The sequence below is a fragment of the Rhodamnia argentea genome, chromosome 9 (assembly GCF_020921035.1).
Source record: "Rhodamnia argentea isolate NSW1041297 chromosome 9, ASM2092103v1, whole genome shotgun sequence".
Lineage (NCBI taxonomy): Eukaryota > Viridiplantae > Streptophyta > Magnoliopsida > Myrtales > Myrtaceae > Rhodamnia > Rhodamnia argentea.
The window spans coordinates 15,672,402-15,691,777 of NC_063158.1; the positions used below are offsets into that span (position 1 = coordinate 15,672,402).

Consider the following 19,376-nt stretch of genomic DNA (forward strand, 5'->3'; position numbering starts at 1 on the left):
AGAAAGAAAACTACTGATTACTACGGCAAAGTTGAAAGTGGAAAGTTATGATGAGAAATGTCGATTGTATTTGTTTTCACATCATCTTAATATTTATTGTAGGCGCAATATGGGAACCCACTTACTTAAAGAGAGACAAAAACCACTTTTACTAGGATGTTTATGGCGAGAAATCGTGCGAAGTTGTTTGTCCAGTTTTCATGCTATCAATCTCCAGCATTTATTATAGATTAAAAAATAAAAAAGCTCTAGCATTTATTACAGGCCAAAAACAAAAAAGCTTTAGCATTTACTAGATACCTAATTTCAACAAAACAAGAATGATGGAAATCACAAGGTATCCTATGCCAAATTTTCTTTTGCTGGGCCCATAGCTAAAAAAACCTACTTTTTTATGATTACAAGGGATATTCAAATATAAAATCCAATCCTAAAAATACATCATCCCACTTTTTTTTTTTCACTACTCAAGGTTTCGATATCATTTGTATTGCTCTCTCACAACCCCATTTTCACAGTTTAGGTTTCCCATTTCGCTCGTAGCTACTATGGGTTTTGCTTTCTTTTCCTCTAATTACTATGATATTTCAGTTCATCGGGTTTTCTCTTGCCACCCATGGATTCAATAGCAGTTTAAAGGGTTGACCTATTCGAGAATTTCCGGATTTCAAGAATATAGGAGAAGCAAGGGAAAGAACAGTGAGAGAGCGAGTGCCGTGAGATTGGCATGAAGCGACCCCTTCTTGCGTGAGTCGATGTGGTCTTGCACTTGAGATTTGTGAGAGTTAACAGAGATAATCGATGCCAGTCATTGCCTTTGAGATTGTTGTTATAAAAAAGTACCCACAACACCATCCCACTCGAAAAGTCACGGTTTGAGCCGCCTGGAATTCAGTGACAAGGAATCCTCACAAATGAATCCCAATACAGATGAGAAATGGCCGCAATACTCGAAAAATATGATGCAAAGATTCAGGACAAACGCGACTACAGAGACCGTGACTCGGTACAACAGAAGAGAATGAAACCATATCATGCATGTTAGAAACTTATTAACTGCTTACAGTGAAGCTATTTGAGTTCGATACGAAGGATCAACTCTTACCATAATATGGCCAATAAAGTTCGTAGCCTCCAAGATAATTTTAACCAAACACAACAAATAGGTAACACTTAACATTCTAAGACTTCTAAATTGTACTGTGAATATACAATATGGATTGTAGAAATTAAACTTTTCAATCAAAAATAAGTTCAGTCAAAGAAAGGGAAAGAGGATGCCTCGAGATATCATCAAGGAGTACTTGAAATTTTTTACCAAGTTGTGCATTTCCTCTGGTCTTCATGGTTTCTACACGTTCTACTTACCTTCCCACCACGTTCAAAAAACAGACCATTCTATAAGTTCATACAGCAGAATCCCCAGCAACGTTTGGCAGCACATTATCGATAACAGAAACTCCGCTTGGTGATGCAACCACTGCAGTGCAACTGCAATTCCAATGACAGCAAAAGAAAGGCGCTTCCATCAGCTCAACAAGCACTAAGGGAATTTCAAGAAAGTTTCCATTAAATAGAAAACGTAATGAATTCCGAGATACTTTCCCACTGAAGATCACATCCACGGTCAACTCAAGCTTTCTGAAAGTGATGAGAATCATGATTCTATCACTTCATAACAAGCTACAGATTATGCTAAGAGGTGATTTACTTTTAACATGATAATATACCAATACTATTGAGATAAGTTGTGGATATGGATGGGCACATAAGATTAAGCAAAAATTCGCCAAAATTATTTGATAAGTTAGGTTCTACTCAAGACAAATACAAGCTTTAGCAAGAACAGATTACAAGAAGGATTGGTGTCACATAGACATTGGTAAGATGACATACAACCTATGACAGAACCGTTTCTCACTACCAATGGGGTAAACTCTGGTTTCCAATATCTGAATGTGAGGTAGTGATCCATAAACATATCCATGGACCACCAGATAACACCCAGATGCTGCTCTATAGAAGTATGTTTAACTACATAAAATCCAGCCCGAGTCTATTGCTTTGAAAATCTACCCTCTCTAAACATAAAAATTGCTAGCTTAGCAGTTTTCTGGAACCATAGTATGAGATATAGGATCTCAGAAATCAAAGAAGTTCAAGTAATCACTCAGGGTTCTCTTTAGAATTCTTTAAAAAGCAATATCAATTGTTCCTGAACATGGTCCAAGAATACAATCAGCAGATGAAGGTGTCGTGCCATATCTCCAGGGATCATTTAGTGGACAGCCAAGTCTCAGTTAAAAGTCCATACAGTTAGTATTTCACCTATGATTGTCTCCACCACATACCATCGGGTGATGGCAAAGAGAAGCAGCAAAATAACTGCAGGCCAGAATGTAAGAGAGGAAAACTGAAGAATTTTTTAAGTAACAGTTTGCTGATATCACCTGTTGAATCTTCGCAAGACAGTCCACTGAAGAATATGTAATTGATATTTAACAAGGACATAATTCGTGGAAAGGAACAAAGTAGATTATTATCGAGGAAAGACGACAAGAATAGCGGTATCATTGCCCTTCTTTCATATTCAGGAGTCTTATGTTCAAAATAATGCTTATAAAGATGCGGTGAGAATTAAATTTGACCTTTGTATGATGAAGAAGCTATCCTTCGCCATAGATGCACAAGGAAAAGCTTTTAAGATGATTGCTTTAGGAAAAACTAAAACATAGCTGGCACCACCGCCACTCTATCACCATCAGCACCTCCACCATCATCGCCATGGACGAATTGAAAGTGGGCAAATGACTGGAGATGGCAATGGTGGGGCAATCATGATAACAGCGACAGAAGAGTGGTTGAGGTAGCAGCCCATTTGTTTCTCTAGAACATGAAACTATTTTTTCAAATTGTTCTCAACTTTGTCTCCTCTGATACTTGAACACCAAAAATTGAAGACTCGCATCCTAATTTTCAATCTGAATTAAATAGTTTTGTCAATTAGACTGCCATATAAATCTACTGCCGCTTAGAATTTCCTGGAAATAACCCTACACGTGAAAACAAGTAAAAATTGTTGCTCCTTCTAATCCAAAACATTGTGTAAGAACGTTCCAAGGTGTGCTCTATGAAGACTACACACGAAAGTAGTGGGCACACCTAAAACAAGTGAATTAGAGCTACTTGTTTATTAGTCTTGCTTTGAATGGATGAAAGGATTTTCTGCATTTCTTGTTTCCAAATGAAAGGGTTTATGATCCGGTTTATCAAAGGGGAATATTGACAAAGATCTTTATTCAGATGTTAATCAAGCTTGCCATTTTCTAAACATCCATGACATGTGTGTATATAAACTCCCCGGAAACTTATTGAGGAAGCTTCGTGAGATAGAAGTAACTTGAAGAATAAAAACCCTCTTGCAGACCATGGCAGAAATGGTTGTCATGTCATGGATCAGATCATTGTGACTTATTGTGTGTTATTGACTAAGAAGCATGCCGCTGCAACACTCCAAGAGTGACCAAACAAAATTCCTTCAATACGAATCCAAGAAATGCACCAAAAGAATGTGGTTTAACTCACGGAAACTTAGAAATGACCCCATGGTCCGCCACTCCATCTACTCTGTCAAGGCTGTCAGCTACTTGAGCTACAATTACATTAAAGAGAAGTCGCGCACATTATCATAAATCAAAAAGGAAAATAAGAGGAGCAAATCAGGTTTGGGCATCATACCAAGGTTTGCAATTGGAGATGTGAATATGACATCAAGAACATTATGGCCATCCTTGGTAACTACTGGAAAATCTCCACCTAATGGATCAGCATGTCCTATTGATGGTCTTCTCCAGACCTTCAACAGAAGAGAAAATTAATCATACAAATCATAGTAACAAAAAACAGCGCACATTAAAGTCTCCCAAGGCAGCCCAGCTGCAATTGTTACAAAACCACAGTAACAAAAATCTGCACACCCAAGTGAGTGCCAAGTGATATTTTGCTGACACTAGTCATGACATGACAAGTTAACAACTATTATATTAAGAGATGATGGCTTATAACTGTAGTTGAAGCTTAGTAATTTAAAGGATAAGCCATCCCCTATTCTATGCTGTTATCTATACAATAAACGTCAAAAAAGAAGTTCTGACAGATCAGATCAGTTTTAAGTTCTTTGAATAAAGTCCAGAATCAGTCCCTAGTATTTACATTTCATCAAAAACCAAACCTCTGCATCTCCCAGAAACAAATCATCAATCTCTTCAGCTGTCTCCATCCAGTTGAGCTGGCAATAGAATCTTTACTTCACTATCATTCTCTTGAGCACTTTAACATATGTAGATGACATATATGTGAGTAGCTGCTTACAGATTGAACTAAGACTGGAACAGAACCATCTAGAGCACCTTTATATTTGTTCTCTGTGATGATAAATACAAGTCTCTTGGCTGCATTAAGTACAAACTGCAAACAACAGAATAATAACCCAGTCGGCTCACAGTTAGAAGGAAGAAACAGCATACGATTCCATCATAGAGGGATAGACTAGTAAGGCTCATCTTATGGTGTCTAAAAAAGACTAACTTTCTCTTGGATTATTGACTCTCCGCCTTCCAATTTTCGGCGGCCAATGACGGCAATGAGTGTGTCTTCTTCTATGATATCAGCATCATCAAAGGCGAAGTCAATCTACCAAAAACCAAGTAAATACAAAAATTATAGCAACAGAAAGAGAGATACTTGGGCATAACCTAGAGCATCAAACTCCTACTATGAAGAGGATAAGTAAAGCAACTAAATGAATAAACAACATGCATTATGTGGTTTTTCCCAATTCAATTTTTCAGCATGTTAACTTGCAATAATACAAGTAGGAAAACACAACATGTCATGGACCATTCTTTAGTGCTTTGCTGCAAGACTGCTAAGCTGCACATTGCACGTCTATGGACTCAATCCCTGACTGACTCAGTTCATGCAAATCTGCAGCCTGGGAAAATCCTCAGGTGGGATCATTATCGAAAATTGATCTTTTGGTGTAAAATTCATGCAGCTGAACAAATTTCCATGGTAACAATTTCACTGCTGACTTAGATCCTGCCATTTCAAGAACCGTTTACCAAATTTCCAAAATAAATCTGTCACAAAAGAAAGAAAAAGACTGTCATAGACACAAGGAAGCTGAGTATGAATTATTTATGCGTCCACACCTGAGAATATCCTCGGTAGTTATCCAAAGGAATTCCTGATTTCGCTCCTTCGCTAGCACTTGTAACAGACCTACATAAGACTTTTAAGGAAGAATGAGAAAATGGACCAGGAAAAGAATGATGTATGATTTGACCCTGAAAATTATGTTGCTTCCTGCCCCTTACACAGGAAACTTTAACATATACAAGTATCTTAGCAAAAAAATTCAGTATTTAGTTTTTAATCTCATCAAAGCCTGTTTGGTCAGTGAAAGTGAGAATTTATTTCAGAATTAAAAATAGAAAAAAAATAACATTTATACTCCATCCGTGTAAATAGGCTTTCCTTATGGGATTCCAACCACTCTAGAATTCATTTGCAATGAAAGTAATGAAAAGAATGAAAAGGTTACCATCAGTTTAATCAAATCAGATTCCCTTGTTTTAATTATTCATGCTGCCGAAAAAAAAAAAAAAAAGATCGTAAATACATACAAAAGCAGAACATTTAGAAAACATTCAGGAACACAATAGGAACTTAGCTCTTTATTTTGAATTCCGGTACCCCTCTCTATTGGTTATTCTATTCTACTTTGATATCTATCTTACATCTACTCGACATGTAAGGCCAATCTCATACTGTGGAAAGTGCACTAAAGACTACATTTGACATTGTTATCCCATTTTAAGATAAATAAGTTTGCGCATAACCTGATATAATGTAAATAAGACAACACTGGATATTCAACTACTAGAATGATGCAGAGCATCATACATGTGTTCAGATGCACAAGTGAATTGCGTTAAAAAAGCCTCGTATTGGAAAATTAGTATGTTGCGGAACAATTGATAATCCTAATTAGCTTAAATTTTTGAGTAAAAGTGGGTTCAACTAGATTTTTTGATGGCTTAGATTTTGGCTCCATCTTAGCGATCTCAATGCTTGAAGTATCAGAATTCTACTTCCCACTCCCAACATATAGTATTGAAAAGATGGTTGATTGGTGCGTCCCAATCCGTATCATTATCCTAGACTAAACAAGGAACTTTGCAGTTGCCAAGTGCAATTTGCCATCAAGGTCCAGTCTAGGAGGAGATCATGGGTGAGAGGCGTGTTTGTACTGGTTGCAATGATTGGAGATTGAGATTGAGACTCTTGACACAGAAGAATGACTGAATTAAGGGGGAGCAGACCTAACATTGAACTCACATGTAGGAGAAATTGTTGACATGCATGTGTGAACAATCTCCCCTCTTAAAGGTATTAACTTTTGCTACTCGCTCCCAACAATATCCTTGACAAGGATTCTCTAGTTCTTAGGGTGCGGATTCAAACCCCTGATCTTCACTATCAATTTCAGTCCCTAATGGCAGTCAAAATCCTCATTATATATGTCTCAAATTGGTACTCAAGCTGTCCATGTTAGTCATATCTCAAATCGCCGATCTTCTATTTCACAATAGAAACTATAGTGCGAAACTAGAAGTATAGGAGATAGTCAGCCACAAGGGCCTAAGGCTGGTGAGGGGTGCTAGACCATGTGGGGGCAGCGACATCATGGCGGCGCAAGACCACGTGGGGGCAGCGACACCATGGTGGCGCCCCCAATGGAGTCAAACCATCCCCCAACCCCGACACACTTGACCTTAGATTGTGAGCAAATAAGAAAAAACAAATAGAGATAAGAAAGGTTTGATGAGCAAGTTGATGAAATTAAATAAATTCAAGGGTTAATCCAGAACTTATACATTCTCTTTTGTCACTAGAAGCTATTTGACGTGGTAGATTTTTTATTAGAATGTTTTTACCATCTTAAGCAGAAATTTGACAACTGAATCGCACAATAAACGAGTAAATTTGAGCAAATCCGACTAACCCCTTTATGTATATAATGTCAGCTCATGGCAGAAGACACTAGACAAATCATGACCTACCAGTTTATGTAGAAATAAATAGCCTCGCAGAATCACAAAAGAATTGGTCTGTCAATGAACAATTGTCAACCATATGGTTTCCATCATAAATAGACAGTATATAGTTGCTCCCCGACAACCGACCATCCTTGGCATGTTCTCTACCACCGCGAACAAATGTAACAAAAGTGCCTGATCGATATGAGATGCAAGGTTTAATAACCTAATCAAGAAACACAAACAGGATGGAGCTAATAGACTGCAAATAACTGATTTCTATTATAAAACAGAGAAGAAGGCCTTGGCCTTGCAATTGCAATGGTAAGAAGAACTCACGTGGGTACCCCTACTATATCTTCCAAAGCACCTGCACGGAGTTGCTGACCAAGATAATTTATGGCCATGCTAGAAGCATTGCCAGATCCTAGCCCAACCACCATTCCACTCTTGATGTAACTGTCAACCTGCAAATGAAATGTCAGCGAAAAATTCCTGACATATAACAATGTAAGGACACCGGTCGGAGAGGCAAAGTCAGTCATATTATGACTACAAAAGTAGCCCAAAGTACTTTGCATTACATTTGTTCACAACTCATTCGATCAAAATAGCCAATGGAAGAACTCCTAGTTTGACTTTATATTGAGAGATGACAGTATTGGATATCAAGAAAGGACACTAACTGCAATCAGCAGATGATGACAATCGGAACCAGAATGAACTTCTCTGGAAGGTTAAATAGAGCATCTAAAACTAGGCTCTTCACAGGGTTTAATTGGCAACAGAAGAGGCAGAGCAGCAGGGTATCATCTTCTGATCACCGATGGAACAATAATGTAAGGCAAAAGTTGAACATCTGTCAGTCTTTGCTCTTCATTGTCATGTCCAGAAGTAAAATCTTGTTAAAACATTATGTGAGATGGGGATAATTGTTGAATGGATTCATCCTGCTCATTCGGCAACTAAGGCAGGTGGGGAGGAGGGTTTCTTGTCTATTAACTCAGACGATGCAGCTAGCTTTGCATGTTCGGAGCTCATTCAAACGAATGGTGAGACAAATAAAAGAGCTCCCAGTACAATGTGGTTTTGAACTAGATCCTGCTTACTTTTCATAAAGAAAGTCTCATGAGCTGACAGCCTTGAATTTCTAGGAGAGAAAAAGAATTCATCACATCATGGAGGGGAATCATATCAGCAAAGTATGGATGGTAATTCAGCAGAGAGAAGTTAGCATGTGGTTTTTGATGGTAGAGATGCATTCAGCAAAATTGGAGTCGGTTCTTAGATAATGTTCGCTTTATGGTTGGTAACTTAAGTTTGTCAGGTTATGCCAACATGCATTGACCATCTCAAATTAAGGTTCTCGCGACAGTTTTCATTCACTATGACCAAAAGGCATCTGATCGTGGCTTTGCGACAACAAAATTGCCGCAACACAAATAAATATGTGCTCCCTACAATGAGAACTTCTTGCTAATCACAGAAACCAACTGTCTATGCACAATTCTTCGGCAGGATCTCAATTGCAATATGCATGATCTGGCACCCTTCATGACAGGGATATTGATACTTATATGATTCGCTTTTCTATCTCAGTTACAGCTGATAATAGTTCGTTAGAAGATGGAGGCTGATCCAAAACTACAATTCTACAAGCAAATTGCAAAACCCGTGAAAACAGAGGAGAGTTAGTGGTTAACAGATCAACTATGAGCAAGCAAATTCTTTGATCAAGGAACAGAGCTGTGTGTTTGGATTAGGCACACAACAGAAATTCAATTACCCATAAACTTAACTGCAGAGGAGTCGGCACTTAGGCCACCCACCCAGGCTTAATTGACATCTTACATATATTAAAGTTAGCGAAATATATAATGAGAACTGCTTTATCTTCCTGACATCTCCAATGCGGATTGTGATGATATTAGTGTTGGATTAATATAACAAACGTAAAGCTTCTAGTTAGATCTCTCGAGGGGCAATGAACAGTCCCATCTCTAACCAATACTTGGGCAACAAATGCGCCGGAGCTTGAACCAATCACCACCAAATTCTCTAGTCTTCCGATGAGACAATAAACCAGGGGCAAAGAAATTTCACGGGCATGCATTTCGTTCGCCAACGCTCTTGTACAACTAAGCTAGAAGAACCAGCAAGAAAAACCGAGAATGACGACGTAAGAAGGACGGCGGTGCGGAGGGAAGTCGTACGGTGTACTTGGCTGCGCGGAGCACAGAAGGAACACCGACGTCGGATTGGGCGGAGCACCGGACGGCACTGGGCGGAGGTGCTCTCGCTCGGCCGTTGCAGCTTGTGAAGGAGATAGAAAATCGAAACGGCGGTGCTAGTGATGCTGTCGATGCCGCCATTCCCCCGCCTCCGTCTCGAAATACGTTCTTCCGGCGAGCCACTCGTTTCATGCTTCTTGCAATAGGATAAGGGGGGGACCCACTTCTGTTTTTTGTCTGCCTTTTTACACATGAAAAAGGTCTTTTCTTTTTCTTTTACTGGTCTTATTCCATTTAAACCTTCAGAATAAAATAGAATAAACTGTGAATTAACATAGATAATAACATCTGAACGTTTAAGGAATTAATATAGAATTGTCAATGTTCCTAACGATTTACAAGGTAATTACTCTCTAATAGTAATTAATATTGTGATCCCTAAGGCAAGTTGGTAAGACTACGAAAACAAAATTTTATAATAAATTTGCATTGCTTCCTAGATTTCATAAAAAGATATATGGCACTAATAATTCTACAAAGTTTGACATAAAATGCAACATCGTCCTTAAACTATTAATTTTTTCGGTGTAGTCCTTTCACCGGTCATAAATGTTCAATGTAGTCCTTTTATTCAATTAAAACAAGGTAGAAATTCATCAAACGTCCCTCAAATATTGCTAAATGTGCAATCTACTCCCCAAATTTTTAGCTTATTCAATCCAGTCCATCGACCTTCCATAACAATTTATTCACAAGTTTTCATTATTGCACTATTGCCCATTTCATTTTTTTTTTCCATTTCAGTTCATTTTCTAAAGCAAAAAAAAAAAGTGCTATTTGTTTTGTTTTAGAAAATTTATTGTTGGATCATTACCTATGGAGCTTGAAAACACCCAAATTTAACTAAAATTTGATCAAGCAAACACGAGTCACAAAAGTTCGAGAAGTTTATCTTTCTGAAAAATTAGGAATAAGATTTGGATCAATATAAGTACGATTTTTTAATAAATTAATATAGTTTCTATATATCCTTATGAAGACACTTGGACTTAATCCGAGTAACAATATAATTATGAATACTTATGAATCTTACAAGGCGCTAATTTAACTTTGTTATGAAAACTGATGGAATTAATTGAATAAATTGAAAATTTAGATGTTATATTGCACGTTTGTAATAGTTTAGCAACTAGATTGCATATTTGGCAATAGTTCAGTCCAAGACTTAGAGGTTATTTGGACATTGCCTTACGACCTTAGGGTCAAAAGGCCTATTTAGATTGACTTTTACTTTCATTTCTTGCTTGTGTCTTTCGATTTAATATAACCAGGAAAAAATCCTACACGCTGCCATTTTGAAATGACGCCGTTTTTAACTCGCTCAAACAAGATTTAAAACGTGATTATATCAAACCATGGCTAAAGTGAGGCAAAATCATGGGTTTTGGTAGAATCATAATGGGTCAATGGGCCAGCCATTGCCAAGTCGATTATGCATGGGATAGTTGACGACGAAATTGGACCGGATGCTCATGGAAGGTAAATTTGATATAATTTGATATAATAATATTACTTTGTAGATTTTGTAGATCGAAAAAAAGATTTGCAATATTAATTATCGATTTAAAAAAATGTGAAATAGCTGGTAAATTTGCAACATGCAAATATTAGCACGTACTTTTGTGAATATTGCCTTCATTTAAATTTTTTATGAATAAATGTCTTGAAATAATATCACGAAAAATCCTAAATTGATATACTTGTGATAACTTTATCTCGGGTTATTTTTTTGACCACTCAAAATCTCAACCTGGTACTTTGTGACAAATTTACCCACAAATTACTTTTTTGACCATAAAAAACCCCCCACACTAATATACATGTGACAATTTACCCCAAACTGGTGCACTTTTGATAAATTTATCCTCCGTTAGTTTTCGTTAAATTGGGTTAAAATTACTTAAAATCTCAAACCGATCCACATGTAATAAAAAGAGGGTAAAAATTTCAAATTGATACACCCGTGGATCGTAACATGACATTCAACTCAAGAATTTGATTATAAAATTTGACGAAAATTAATAAATAATAAATTTATTATAGGTATATCAGCTTGGAATTTTATGCGACACCAATGGCTATACTCTTTGCTTAAAGCAAAAGCACATGGGAAAGAATATTTTGTCAAATGTGTTCTTTCGTTTCCCGTTTGTTTTTCAGTTTTTACAATTTGAGCTGAGCCAAGCAGCAATTAGGTGGACCCCAGATCGACAAAACGCAGCTTCCCTCAACCGATTCCCCCCACTTCATTCGAGGAAAAAAGGGGACTCGAGCAGCAGAATTTCGGCGCAGCATCTCGCCTCGCAAAAGACGGCGAGTGGATATCACGCGCCGTCGTCCTCCGTCGGCGAACGGTGAATCAGCTGGAACACAGAGAGTCAATCATGGCTTCTTCCGATCCCGATGCACTCATGCTTAAGGCTGACAAACAGTTCTCTCTCTCTCTCTCTCTCTCTCTGATGTGCACATTCTTCCAAGATTGTGAATCCCTTCGATTGGATTGAGATCGTCGATTTCGATCGTTACCGAGAGAAATCTGCGCGTTCTGTGATTTCTCCGATGCGATCGCAGCATCAATTCGAGCTCTTGCAACTCTGAACTTCTCCGCGTGTTGTAATTGCAGGAAAGCTAGATTAATCGAGCAATTTCGCGTGGTTAAATGAGAGTGAAATTCGTACCGAGTGGCATTTTGATTTCCTTTTGCGTCTTGTGCGATCTGGTTTTGGAATGGTTTGACTTGCGACTGGGATACTGTCTGTGACTTTTCAGTGTTTATGGTATCGGATGGACAAGAATCTTACTTTGGCTTCTACGTTTAAGTTTCTCATTTCATCTAGGGAAGTAATGTTACTGGTTAATGGCAGAATGCACATGTTGTTTGAAATGCCTAATAATTGTTTTTCTCTCTTTGCTCCAAGCCTAATGGTTGTTTTATTCACTTGGGAACGATGAGTTTCTTTTCCATGTTGAAGTTTATCCTATGCTATTTACGTTTGATTTATTCTCTTGCATTTGCTTTTGTTAGAACCAAATTGAGCCTTACAAGGTGGAGTGCTGATTGGAGGAGTGCAACTGAACTGTATGAGCGGGCTGGTAGGTTGAAATTTTATGCTGTTAACTTAGTTCCACTATCTAGAGATCATTCTTTAATTGATATGAGGAAATGAAATGTTGGGACTGCTTCATAGAAACTGCCAACTAATATATCTGCTGTTCAAGCTATTGGGTATAGACTTGCTAAAAATTATGAAAAAGCAAAGGAAGGATTTGAAAAAGCTTCGAAAGGCCAGGAGATGCTCTCTTCGTATCCTTTTGTCTGTTATATTCATGTTCCGTTTCCGCATGCTTTTCTTTTCTTTTGTATCCTTGACGGGGAAATAGGCCCTGGGATGCGGCCAAACACATGGAGTCTGCCGCTTCTCTAGCTAAGGAATTGAGAAAATGGAATGAGGTTGCAGACTTCTATAGAAGAGCATCCGAATTGTACAGCGAGTGTGGGAGATCACAGCCTGCATCAGATGCGCTGATGAAAGGGGCTCGGTAATCTTGTGATTATCTTTGCATTTTGAAAATTTTCTAGTTCTTTCCAATTAGTATGTTCCTTTGCATTTGTTATTGTGTTGCTCGAGTTTCATCATTCTCGTAGTGAACTGTGCAGATGCTTTTGAAAATTGTAATTGGATGTCTTTATTGATTGGATATCCAATTTGACAATTATGTAAATCAGCCATCATATGTCCCAGCAGAGTGGGAGAGTTTGGTTAAAGCAGGATATGGATTGGTATTTCAAATGTTGTGTAGTTTGATGCTCTAGTTTCCTCTTCCCCATAGGCTTTCTGCTGATGCTGTGAATATTTATTTTGAATAAACTATATTACTATGGTCTTTCCTGGCACATCTGCTTAACCTAACTGCTTAGATTAAAGTATTCTGACTCATTGTCTGGTTGGCTAATTCGAGATGACTTAAGGTCAAATGTATCTTTGTGCGATCTTTCCTTTCATATTATTACTTGCTGGATCGATATTTCACAGGGTTAGCATCCCTTAACAGCTTGGGCGGCTTGTCCCTCTTCTTAATACCACTTCCTTTGAGTTCTCTGTTCTCTATATAGCACCCTAAGTCATGAAACATTTATGTCCATGACAGTGTTCTTGAAGAGGTTGTCCCAGAAGAGGCTATCAAGCTGTACACAGATGCTTGTGCTATTCTCGAGGAAGATGGCAAGGAACAGATGGCATTTGATTTGTACCGTGCTGCCACAAGTGTTTATATTAAACTTGATAAGTAAAGATCTTGTCTTCACCAATATGTATATATATGCTTGATGTCCTTATGAAGATTCTTGTTTATGTCTGATGAAATCTTATGGAAGATATCTTCAAGTTTTAAGGTGTTACGTTTGTGCAGTAATTTGACTTAGGGGGCATTTGCTTTGGTTTTGGCCAAAATGAGAGCATGATATAAACTTGAAATCTCATCCTTATTATGTGATCTTTCTTCCACATCCACTGCCAATACTACGAAAAAGAGTCTTAATAATAGCTTCCCAGTTTTTGCGGGATAGGACCTGCTCTTATATTTGCTGCATCGCACATCCAACTTTCATGTGTGAAAATTCTGTTAGAAGTTTCATATTTATGTGGGTCTAAATTTTATGCATTTTCACTGTGCCAAGTTTCCACTGCGCCAAGTTTTCAAGCAACAATCAATGCTCGTGTCAGGCTTTTCTCTGTCTTGGGGTAACCGTGTCAGGCATTATATAGTCATATTGGCTAAGAAAATATTAAAGAAACATTGTTGTGTGCTTTTGATCTTGCTGTATTTTGGAACATGTATGAACAGAAAATACTCTGTGATTTGATCTGCCAATGCCAAATATGGCACTTGGGATAATGTTCACAGATGGCTTTTTCTGGATCTTCACAGAAGTAATTGACATCTTTTACTGTATTGTCCTGTTATATGACTCCTTCGATATTGATATATGTCAACACATCTATGGTGGATTCATTGCATAATCTTTCTCAGGTTTACGGATGCTGCAGCAACTTTGTTAAGATGGGGCCTTGCAGCAGACAAGTGCAATGCCACCAACAGCCAGTGCAAGGTGGGTCTAGCAAAATGTTTTCTTTATATTTTTCCTTCAGGGGAAATTACCTGCATCCTTGTTTTGATTTTTGACATCATACTTAAATCTCCTGAGGTACGATATTCTGAGAAAATCCCTTTTTACGAATTTGCTAACAAGAAGCTTTTCTGCACAAATTGGTCGAATGAAAATTCTTTTATGAGATTTTTGGCGGAACTTTTAAATTATGAGCTATTCTCATGATACATAAATTAATTGCTCATTGTCATGAAAATTAGTCATTCATAGTGAAAAGTTGCATGCTGTTTACCATGTCTTCACAATGCTGTTCTAGCGTGGCATGGTTTTAATATGTATAACAGTAATCTTTTGGAACTAAGTCCTAGGTTGCCTATTCATTGTCTGGACAAATGGCAGGAGAGGTCTTGTGACTGTCATTCGCTTATAAATTTTGCAGTTGGAGCTCTCTTTATCTTGTTTAGAGTGCTTATGATCACCTTTCTTATTTCCAGAGAAATACTTCAACTTTGAATCACACAAATTCATTACCAAGGAAACTCCTCTAACTTAATATTACGCATGCTGTCTTGGGGACAATTGTAATTTTGCTGAATGAAACAGTGCGAAACTGTCACTGCAACTCTTATGTTGGGGTCACTCTATGGTCAACAGAGCATGATTTGAATGTGGGCCTTGGTATGGGGATTCGTTGCTCAACATCGATCATGCAGCATTAATGTCTAATTGCTTGATTATTATGGTCCATGAAACCGTAAAAATAAGAATATTATAGAAATGACAACCAAAAAAACAAAACCAAACCTATCTCACTAAGTTGGGAAGAAGAATCTGAAGAAAGCTGTAAAATATTAGAAAGACAGGAAATGAACATTCACGAGGTCATTAAAGCTCTATCTTGTAATACATTCTGAGAGGGAATCAGTTTTTGTTATTTGATATTTCTCTAGTATAATGTTCCAGTATTTATGTTTTGTAATGATTATATGACAAGTCCACTATCTCATAATACGGTACATACACAAGATACCAAGACATTTCTGTACCAGATGTTTATGTCCAAGTTCAAATATCACAGGTAATTAAAGTTATCTGGTTTGTGATTCTGGTCTCTTTTGAGGTAGTCAGTATTGTCCTTTGTGAAGTAGGAGTGGAATATCCTCTTTGATGTGAGTGCATCTCTATTCACTTCTTTTGGGAGGATGTACAAAATTCACTTCCTCATCTGATGAGACTGCATTCCAATTCGTTACTCATGGAAGAATGATGCTAATGCACTTCCCAGTATTCATGATGGGACATTCAGAAAAGTCTCTGTAGAAGTTTCCATAGTCAGGAGAAACCTTGGCTATGGATGTTTCAAAATATTCTATTGTTATCTCAGCATAAAGTGCACTGTGAACCTATTAGAAGATGATAAGCATTGTCTTACCGTTGTGCTTGTTTGCTTTAAGAATGTTTGCGAAGCAATTTCACTATATGCCAGCATTTACTTTTATTATAGTTTCTGAGAAGCAAACGGCCTTTTTGTCTGCACTTATTTCGTTTGTATTGTTTTTCAAGCTCACTCTTCCTCTGGTTTTCAATTCAGGCATATCTTAGCGCAATCATTGTCTACCTCTATCTCCATGACATTAGGCAAGCGGAGAAGTGCTATAATGACTGTTCACAGTGAGTACACTTCACTATTTTCCCCTGCTTGAGTGTAATTTGCATTTTTCACTTTGCAATTGGGAGATTCAGGTGGCATCATTGGGGATTTCAGGGGGGCTTTTTGGCCTTTCCAGTTTAATGCCATGCATGATACCATTATTTTAAGTCTTATGCAGCATACCCATGACGTGTATTTGTGATATATTGTTGTTGCTTCCTTGGCCAGCGTCAATCTGGTTGATATTGCTTTAAAAATCGGCTTAAGTTCTGTTTGGTTTATGTAGATGTAGATATGGATGTCAATCCCATCAACCATTTTGTAGTCCTTCAAGAACTGGTTTTTTCCGGCAAGAAAATCAATTATGATCTTTGTTCACGTATTCTTCTTTTTTGTCTTTTGTTTTAGAGTCTTGTAAATGCACTGATCTGGAGAGTGTATAAACTTTTAAATTGGAACATGATCTTTGTGCACATTTTCTTCTTTTTTATCTTTTGTTTTAGAGTCTTGTAAATGCACTGATCTGGAGAGTGTATAAACTTTTGAATTGGAACATGATCTTTGTGCACGTATTCTTCTTTTTTATCTTTTGTTTTAGTCTTGTAAATGCACTGATCTGGACAGTGTATAAACTTTTAAATTGGAAACCCGGTGCTAATTTTAGTAATTTCTCTCAATACCAAAAGTGAAACCATAAACATGCATAGATATCGACACAGAGCATCCGGTATAAATTGAACCCTTTCCATCTGAGTTTCAAAAACCAAAAAAGGGAGTAGGGGATTTAAGTAGATGGTTGAGCTTTTTTTGGCATGTTGAGATATAGTCTTTGCATTTCGGATTCAAATATCGAGTAGGAGAGGTCTGATGGTTTATACAAAAGTTATGAGTAATTAGCGTACTTGTGTAAATGGCTCAATTAGCATAATGGTATGCAATTCTGTTCTGGTGGCAAAGAAAAGATTCTCACTCAAGTTACGTGATAGCATTAGGTAATTTTGATTGAGAGCGATGTTTTCCACATGTTGCAGGGTCGATGCATTTTTGAGAAGTGACCAGAATCGCTGTGCCACTAAGCTTCTCTCTGCCTATGCTGAAGGTGATGTAGAAGAAATTAAGCGCATAGCCCAGTCCAGCACCATTACCCATCTTGATCATGTGGTAAGTTTTTATGTTTTGCATACTTTGAATTGACCAGAAAGTCGGTCTACAAATTTCTTGCATTGAAATGAGAATTATTTAATAATCATTATGGTGTTGTCTTCATTTCGTCAATAGTTCTGGAAGACCCCACTAAAAAAAAGTGAGGTGCTTGTTGCAAGAGTCTTAATATAGTTGCCTTCACATAAAGACAAAAAGAATATCAGATAGTTCTCATGGAATTGACATGGTGTGGTTTGGCTGTGTAGCTATAGTGATGTCTGATATTTTTCTTGAATTCATGGCTTGTTTTTAACATCCCACTTAAAGAATAGTGAGGTGCTTGTGGGAAAACACTCTCCTAGATAATTGCCTGCTACGTATCCCATATAAGGAAAAAGGTGATCATTTACTTCTCATGGAATTGGCATCATTAGTTTTCTGAAATCTTCATAGGGACCATGTTTATGGTGTTTGCAATGACAACAATTTCCAGTCATGTCCTAAGTTCATCGTCCCACAATGAAAACAAATTATTTCTTAACTTAAATTTCATGTTTAGAGTTGCTGCTAATCTCTTTGGGGTAACCCTATTTCAATTGAAACCTAAAAACCTAGGTTTTGATGAAAAAATACCTTGTCACCTTTGTCAAGTAATTGGCACTTGCACGGCATCCTTTTGTTACCAAATTTGCTTAGACACGTCCTAAGCCTATAGTCATCAAATAAATTTTCTAGCCTGTGTAAAAGGAGTTTTTAGACAACATCGGGAATCTAGCCAGCACTACATTTGTCATGAGGCCTTGATGCAGAATATACGATTGTTATCAAATCTGAAATAAAATGGACCCATTTTCAAACAGACGGCGAATAGATTAATCCTGTTTAATAAGGAAAATTTGATGGGTGTGGTAGGGATTGGGATCCACAGTTGTCAATGTTCCTGCAATCTCAACTTCATATGTTACACGATGAATTTAAAGTTGGTCAACTTCTGAAGTTATGTCCAAATTTGAATTCTTTTAACTGCAAAAACATTGGTAGTGTATCAAAATTAATAGGAAGTCTTTACTATTTAATTTTCACAATTTTGCAAACTGTTTGAGATACTTTGTGTTAGCTTTGCCTTTAAGAAGAGTTTTTGTTCTTTTTCATTTAATGAACAGATTATTCAAATATCCAGACTCTTCAGTAGCGGTTTTAGGGTTTACTTTATGAGAGTCTGGCAAATAGAAGAAGCTCCTATATTTGGAGATCCGTGATCAGTTTATTGATGTAAACATCCTGTGATTTTCAAATATCAATTGTCATCTTGTCACGGTCATCCCTTCAAATTGCAACTGAGCAGGAGACTTCAACTCAGCCCGAAATCTTGCGAATGTACTTGCCCTAGGGTTGGTTTGATGAGATTTTGCTTGCTACAGATAATCAGGCTTGCGAGGAAATTACCTACAGGGGAGGTCACTGCCCTTGAGAACGACACCTCCAAGGAGCAGGAAGAGCCACTCGACGAAAATGACCTGACTTAGGTTTTTCGTTTGCTTTTGATGGTGGTGATGGGTCATCTGTTTTATTTGCTTAACTCTGATTGGAAAGGCATTCTGCTGCCTTGTCTTATATGTACAGAGCGAAGATTTGCTTTCTTCGCCGTTTCCTAGCGGCTATGACTATCGGCAGCTCTTTGGCCCAAGCAATGTCGGAGTATTTTCCTGTGAATCCTTGATTCTGAACTATGATGTTATGTAAAGCCATGTAAATTTCAGGGGTTCTGCTGGTTTTTTTTTTTTTTAAGCAATTCTTTAGACCGTGACCATGATAGAAAAATTGGGTTGAACTAGGAAACTGTACATCCAATCACATCAATAGTTAAAATGAAATGATCGCTGTACAACTTCTTGAACAGTTTGCAGTTGCTGAATTTGGCATTCGAAAAGGCACTATATAATTTAGGAAAAATTTCAAATAAATGTCTGAACTGTCTTCAGTTTTTCAAATAAGGACTTAAAATTATTATTGTTTTAAATAAGGATCCGAAATGCCCTCATTTTTTTTAAATAAAAACCTGAAATAAAATTTATGTG

At 37.4% G+C, this 19,376-nt stretch overlaps 2 protein-coding genes across 3 annotated transcripts; one reads left to right on the forward strand and one right to left on the reverse strand.

The window, feature by feature from the left end:
* Window positions 1–1,143: 1,143 nt before the first annotated feature.
* LOC115756032 (probable ribose-5-phosphate isomerase 4, chloroplastic) lies at window positions 1,144–9,528 on the reverse strand. Of its 2 annotated transcripts, XM_030695709.2 has the most exons (9): window positions 9,317–9,528; window positions 7,443–7,570; window positions 5,214–5,283; window positions 4,588–4,692; window positions 4,372–4,467; window positions 4,232–4,288; window positions 3,739–3,856; window positions 3,586–3,652; window positions 1,144–1,491 (listed from the first exon to the last, which is right to left on the reverse strand). In XM_030695709.2, the coding sequence occupies exons 1-9, from the start codon at window positions 9,524–9,526 to the stop codon at window positions 1,407–1,409; spliced, it is 936 nt and encodes a 311-aa protein (XP_030551569.2). In that variant the 5' UTR covers window positions 9,527–9,528; the 3' UTR covers window positions 1,144–1,406. The 2 variants fall into 2 exon arrangements, with proteins under 2 accessions (XP_030551569.2, XP_030551570.2); XM_030695710.2 differs by lacking the exon at window positions 4,232–4,288 and having other exon boundaries at window positions 9,317–9,527.
* A 2,043-nt stretch (window positions 9,529–11,571) lies between these two features.
* On the forward strand, window positions 11,572–19,197 carry LOC115756030 (gamma-soluble NSF attachment protein). Its single transcript, XM_030695707.2, has 9 exons — window positions 11,572–11,825; window positions 12,420–12,487; window positions 12,614–12,698; window positions 12,776–12,934; window positions 13,544–13,681; window positions 14,426–14,504; window positions 16,096–16,175; window positions 17,187–17,316; window positions 18,720–19,197. The coding sequence occupies exons 1-9, from the start codon at window positions 11,779–11,781 to the stop codon at window positions 18,822–18,824; spliced, it is 891 nt and encodes a 296-aa protein (XP_030551567.1). The 5' UTR covers window positions 11,572–11,778; the 3' UTR covers window positions 18,825–19,197.
* The last annotated feature ends 179 nt before the right edge of the window (window positions 19,198–19,376 follow it).

What these genes read in the sequence shown, in the direction of transcription:
- LOC115756032 (XM_030695709.2), bottom strand. Translation starts at nt 9,526, where the DNA reads ATGAAACGAGTGGCTCGCCGGAAGAACGTATTTCGAGACGGAGGCGGG. An exon ending in ACTACCGAGGATATTCTCAG is followed by an intron (nt 4,693 to 5,213) that starts GTGTGGACGCAT and finishes GGTTTTTGGTAG; the next exon opens with ATTGACTTCGCCTTTGATGA. An exon ending in TTCCAGTCTTAGTTCAATCT is followed by an intron (nt 4,289 to 4,371) that starts GTAAGCAGCTAC and finishes TTCTATTGCCAG; the next exon opens with CTCAACTGGATGGAGACAGC.
- LOC115756030 (XM_030695707.2), top strand. Translation starts at nt 11,779, where the DNA reads ATGGCTTCTTCCGATCCCGATGCACTCATGCTTAAGGCTGACAAACA. An exon ending in GCGCTGATGAAAGGGGCTCG is followed by an intron (nt 12,935 to 13,543) that starts GTAATCTTGTGA and finishes TGTCCATGACAG; the next exon opens with TGTTCTTGAAGAGGTTGTCC. An exon ending in GTTTATATTAAACTTGATAA is followed by an intron (nt 13,682 to 14,425) that starts GTAAAGATCTTG and finishes AATCTTTCTCAG; the next exon opens with GTTTACGGATGCTGCAGCAA.